Raw genomic sequence first — 6,446 nt, 5'->3', positions numbered from 1 at the left:
GTAGAAGTATTATCTAATCTGTTCAAAAGTCTCTATGAAAATAAAAAATATACTAATAATTTCCAAATTCTTAGCTTTGGAAGTTTTGGAATAGTATTAGCTACTAAAAAAGTTAAACTTGATAATAAAGAAATAGTGTTAAAAATACAAAAAATAGTAGGTGAATAAGAAATCTAAAATGAAATTAGTATTATGTAGAAATTAAAAGAGCCGCTAGTGGTATAGCTTTATGATAGCTATATAATAGAAAATAAATTAGGACCTGATAGATACTCAGTCCTTGAATTAGAAAAATGTTCATGTAATTTATTAAATTCTTAATATTATTTTTAATTTAGGTTTCAATTTAATATTTAAAACAACATTTTTATCATAGAAAAAACCAATCAATAAACAAATCAATAAAAATATTTTAAATAAAAAAGTATTTAATTAATTAAAAAATTTTTTAAAAATAAAAAATTAATTTAAATATTTTAAAAATAATTTTTATACTTTCTCTATAAATTACTCAATTAATTTATTTAGAAACATTTTTTTTTAAATGATTTTTAAAAATATATTTTATCACAAATTATTCTTTATTTTGCAAAAGGTTCATTAGATGAATATCTTGAAAGATCAAACAAAGATGGATAATTTAACGAAGATGACAAATTTTAAATAGCTATCTAAATTATTGATTCTGTCAATTATATTCATTCATTTAATATCCTTCATAGGGATATTAAACCAGAAAATTTTTTGGTTTATTTAGAAGGAAAATAACCAGAAATAAAATTATGTAAATAAATTATTTATCCATAAAGAATATTTCATTATCATTTGATTTTAAGGTGATTTCGGCTTATCTGCTTAGATTCCAGATAATGTGGATTCAATTCAAACTATAGAAGTAGATTTTTAATTCTATAATTATTAAATATTAAAAATAAATTTATATAGCACATAGGAAATTTAGGATATTCTGCACCTGAAATACTAAATAAAAATGATAATGAACTTAAGTTTTATACAAAGAAAGTACTTTTTTAATAAAAAATGTTAATTTTAAATAATTATTTTATTTTAGTCTGATTCATATTCAGTAGGATTATTGCTAGCTTTGTTAGATAATTATTAAGATCTAAAGACAAATACAACTTCAAATTTCGCATTAATGACACAAAAGTAGTTAGATAAGCCTTTCGAAAAATCAAATATTTAAATTAACAAAAATTCATAAATTTATAAATTTATTAACCTTCTTGTTCTTTCTGATAGTAGTTAGAGGGCATCTCTCTATGATATCGTTGAATAAAGCGATATAAAATTCTTAACTAATTCAAAAGAAATGAAATAAATTGTACAAAAAACTCTTTTGGTTCAAAATGATAAAAAATTAGAGTAAAATGCGACTATAAAAATTAAATCTTTAAAGGATTTGAGCAAAGCTTAAAATTACAATATTGTTAAAATAGATTTAAGGTAATTTTTTCTTTTAAATTTGTACTTTTGATATTTTATTATAGCACTTCCAGTTATTAATTAAATTCTTATGGATGTGGTAAATTAAGAATTTAATTCCTGGATTTGCTATAAATAAAGTAGATTAATTAATTTAATAATTTTATTTTATTTTTTATTATAAAATATTTGTTTTATAATTTTTTAATATAAATTACACTCTTAATCATTTTAAAAGAACATTAATTTGTTATTTAATAATCTAATAATTAATTTCAAAACTCTATAAAAAATAAAACTAAAATATAAAAATTCAATAAACTATTTAACAATTAGATTACTAATTTTCAATAAATAAAATTAATAATATATAATTTTATTCGAAATAATTAATTTTTTATTGAGCAAGATAAAATTTTAGATTTTAATTTAAAAAATTAAAACGAGATAATTATTATTTACATTAAAAAATGTCTAAATTAAGACATGAAATAAAGGGATTTCTATATTACTAATACTTACATAATTATAAATTTATGAAAATATTTTAAAATAAAAAAAAATTTAATTTTTAAAATAAATTATGTTCGAAATAATTAATGATAAAAAAAATGAGTGATTTAATGATTTAATATATTTAATTAGGTTTATGAGTTTTAGCTTTTACTTAAGCAAACATTTAATATGTTTTTCATAAAAATAGTAATAAATAAATGATGTTTAAAAAACAATGAATTCTAAAATTTAGACTAAATCATAAAATCATAAAATAATTATAAAAATTTATAAATTTAAATATCTTTAATATTTTTTTTATTGGAGAATTAAGTGAAGTTAGCACAAAGTAAAAAATTTTTAAACATATCATTATAATAAAATTGAAGAAGATTTATAAAATTAAAAGAAAATAGATAAAAATACTATTAAAAAAAGCAATATACTAGCTTTAAGTCATAATATACAAAATCATATAAATATAAAACAGTAGAGGCAAAAAATTTAAATTTGTAAGTAAAGAAAACTTTGAGTGTAAAAACAATTATGAAAAAGACAAATTTTCTAATTATGAAATTAAACCAAATAGTTTAATTAATATCATGTTTATCTATTGAAAGAATTTTGATATTGATCAAAAATTTATTTTTATTTATCATCTCAAACAAAATTTGGTTATAATTAATTAAATGTACTAAAAAATATCTATTTTTTTTTTTTAATATTCTTTCATATTTACATTTTTTATTTTATTATTATAAGTAGAAAAAATGCTAGAGAGTTTAAATTTTAAGTATTTTTTCAGTTTTAACATTTTTTTGTTCATAAGTTTATTAATAATTTCTATTTAATAGATTTTAGTATTTTTTAATTTTTACATTAATCCAACTTATATAGAAAATAAATTATGGATTATTAATTTCATATTATTAATTATTTTTACTCCTTCAAAAACAAACGAAGATACTAACAAAACCAACAATCTTTTTTTACAATCCTTTCTCCTCCAAATTTATTTTCTTAATTCATTATTTATTCTTATATTTAAAGTCATATTAGAATTGGTGCAAAGGGTGCAAAAGATTTAGGCACAGGAATAGCGTAGTGCAAGAATATCACAAGTTTGACACTTGATTTAAGGTAAAAACTTAATTTATTGATTGATAAAGCAAGAAATTTTGAAAAAAATTGATTATTTTGTTGATTTACGCTTTTCACTTAGTGATTAGCTAATTAAGTCACTTCGTTAGTAAGCAAGTTAGTTAGTTATTTATTGTTTTATTAGATTGCTTTTTTAATTACTTACTGACTTACTGACTTACTTACTCCTCAACTAAAAAATAATCAATTTGTTAACTTACTTACTTACTTACTTAGTTAGTTAGTTAGTTAGTTAGTTAGTTAGTTACTTACTCCTTCAAAAACAAACGAAGATACTAACAAAACCAACAATCTTTTTTTACAATCATTTCTCCTCCAAATTTATTTTCTTAATTCATTATTTATTCTTATATTTAAAGTGGTAATAGTATTGGTGCATAGGGTGCAAAAGATTTAGGCACAGGAATAGCGTAGTGCAAGAATATCACAAGTTTGACACTTTAGATATAGTAAAAACTTAATTTATTGATTGATAAAGCAAGAAATTTTGAAAAAATTGATTATTTTGTTGATTTACGCTTTTCACTTAGTGATTAGCTAATTAAGTCACTTCGTTAGTAAGCAAGTTAGTTAGTTATTTATTGTTTTATTAGATTGCTTTTTTAATTACTTACTGACTTACTGACTTACTTACTCCTCAACTAAAAAATAATCAATTTGTTAACTTACTTACTTAGTTAGTTAGTTAGTTACTTACTCCTTCAAAAACAAACGAAGATACTAACAAAACCAACAATCTTTTTTTACAATCATTTCTCCTCCAAATTTATTTTCTTAATTCATTATTTATTCTTATATTTAAAGTTCGAATAGTATTGGTGATGTGGATGCAAAAGATTTAGGCACAGGAATAGCGTAGTGCAAGAATATCACAAGTTTGACACTTGATTTAAAGTAAAAACTTAATTTATTGATTGATAAAGCAAGAAATTTTGAAAAAAATTGATTATTTTGTTGATTTACGCTTTTCACTTAGTGATTAGCTAATTAAGTCACTTCGTTAGTAAGCAAGTTAGTTAGTTATTTATTGTTTTATTAGATTGCTTTTTTAATTACTTACTGACTTACTGACTTACTTACTCCTCAACTAAAAAATAACCTATTTGTTAACTTACTTACTTAGTTAGTTAGTTACTTACTCCTTCAAAAACAAACGAAGATACTAACAAAACCAACAATCTTTTTTTACAATCCTTTCTCCTCCAAATTTATTTTCTTAATTCATTATTTATTCTTATATTTAAAGTGGTAATAGTATTGGTGCATAGAGTGCAAAAGATTTAGGCACAGGAATAGCGTAGTGCAAGAATATCACAAGTTTGACACTTTAGTTAATGTAAAAACTTAATTTATTGATTGATAAAGCAAGAAATTTTGAAAAAAATTGATTATTTTGTTGATTTACGCTTTTCACTTAGTGATTAGCTAATTAAGTCACTTCGTTAGTAAGCAAGTTAGTTAGTTATTTATTGTTTTATTAGATTGCTTTTTTAATTACTTACTGACTTACTGACTTACTTACTCCTCAACTAAAAAATAACCTATTTGTTAACTTACTTACTTAGTTAGTTAGTTACTTACTCCTTCAAAAACAAACGAAGATACTAACAAAACCAACAATCTTTTTTTACAATCCTTTCTCCTCCAAATTTATTTTCTTAATTCATTATTTATTCTTATATTTAAAGTGGTAATAGTATTGGTGCATAGAGTGCAAAAGATTTAGGCACAGGAATAGCGTAGTGCAAGAATATCACAAGTTTGACACTTTAGTTATTGTAAAAACTTAATTTATTGATTGATAAAGCAAGAAATTTTGAAAAAATTGATTATTTTGTTGATTTACGCTTTTCACTTAGTGATTAGCTAATTAAGTCACTTCGTTAGTAAGCAAGTTAGTTAGTTATTTATTGTTTTATTAGATTGCTTTTTTAATTACTTACTTACTCCTCAACTAAAAAATAATCAATTTGTTAACTTACTTACTTAGTTAGTTAGTTACTTACTCCTTCAAAAACAAACGAAGATACTAACAAAACCAACAATCTTTTTTTACAATCCTTTCTCCTCTAAATTTATTTTCTTAATTCATTATTTATTCTTATATTTAAAGTGGTAATAGTATTGGTAATGTGGGTGCAAAATATTTAGGCACAGGAATAGCGTAGTGCAAGAATATCACAAGTTTGACACTTGATTTAAGGTAAAAACTTAATTTATTGATTGATAAAGCAAGAAATTTTGAAAAAATTGATTATTTTGTTGATTTACGCTTTTCACTTAGTGATTAGCTAATTAAGTCACTTCGTTCTGACTTACTGACTTACTTACTCCTCAACTAAAAAATAATCAATTTGTTAACTTACTTAGTTAGTTAGTTAGTTAGTTAGTTAGTTAGTTAGTTAGTTAGTTAGTTAGTTAGTTAGTTAGTTAGTTAGTTACTTACTCCTTCAAAAACAAACGAAGATACTAACAAAACCAACAATCTTTTTTTACAATCCTTTCTCCTCCAAATTTATTTTCTTAATTCATTATTTATTCTTATATTTAAAGTGGTAATAGTATTGGTGATGTGGGTGCAAAAGATTTAGGCACAGGAATAGCGTAGTGCAAGAATATCACAAATTTGACACTTGATTTAAGGTAATAACTTAATTTATTGATTAATAAAGCAAGAAATTTTGAAAAAATTGATTATTTTGTTGATTTACGCTTTTCACTTAGTGATTAGCTAATTAAGTCACTTCGTTAGTAAGCAAGTTAGTTAGTTATTTATTGTTTTATTAGATTGCTTTTTTAATTACTTACTGACTTACTGACTTACTTACTCCTCAACTAAAAAATAACCAATTTGTTAACTTACTTACTTACTTACTTACTTACTTAGTTAGTTAGTTAGTTAGTTAGTTAGTTAGTTAGTTAGTTAGTTAGTTAGTTAGTTAGTTAGTTAGTTAGTTAGTTAGTTAGTTAGTTAGTTAGTTACTTACTCCTTCAAAAACAAACGAAGATACTAACAAAACCAACAATCTTTTTTTACAATCATTTCTCCTCCAAATTTATTTTCTTAATTCATTATTTATTCTTATATTTAAAGGGGTAATAGTATTGGTGCATAGAGTGCAAAAGATTTAGGCACAGGAATAGCGTAGTGCAAGAATATCACAAGTTTGACACTTTAGTTATAGTAAAAACTTAATTTATTGATTGATAAAGCAAGAAATTTTGAAAAAATTGATTATTTTGTTGATTTACGCTTTTCACTTAGTGATTAGCTAATTAAGTCACTTCGTTAGTAAGCAAGTTAGTTAGTTATTTATTGTTTTATTAGATTGCTTTTTTAATTA

At 22.0% G+C, this 6,446-nt stretch overlaps 1 protein-coding gene across 1 annotated transcript; it reads left to right on the top strand. All coding sequences in view use genetic code 6, as the record gives it.

Annotated features, from left to right (window-relative positions):
* Window positions 1-192: 192 nt before the first annotated feature.
* Window positions 193-6,247, top strand: TTHERM_01670170 (kinase domain protein; the record flags this gene model as incomplete). Its single annotated transcript, XM_001029243.2, has 13 exons — window positions 193-301; window positions 596-784; window positions 837-895; window positions 946-1,023; window positions 1,073-1,467; window positions 2,992-3,081; window positions 3,462-3,551; window positions 3,907-3,996; window positions 4,349-4,438; window positions 4,791-4,880; window positions 5,216-5,305; window positions 5,656-5,745; window positions 6,197-6,247. Coding segments are annotated over 13 exons (1,511 nt in total), but the record flags the coding sequence as incomplete, so codon positions are not given.
* Between the last annotated feature and the right edge of the window lie 199 nt (window positions 6,248-6,446).

The sequence above is a fragment of the Tetrahymena thermophila genome, assembly GCF_000189635.1.
Source record: "Tetrahymena thermophila SB210 genomic scaffold scf_8254806, whole genome shotgun sequence".
NCBI classification, from domain to species: Eukaryota; Ciliophora; class Oligohymenophorea; order Hymenostomatida; family Tetrahymenidae; genus Tetrahymena; species Tetrahymena thermophila.
The sequence above is the reverse complement of the archived record's forward strand: the minus strand, read 5'-3'. Positions and strand labels throughout refer to the sequence as shown.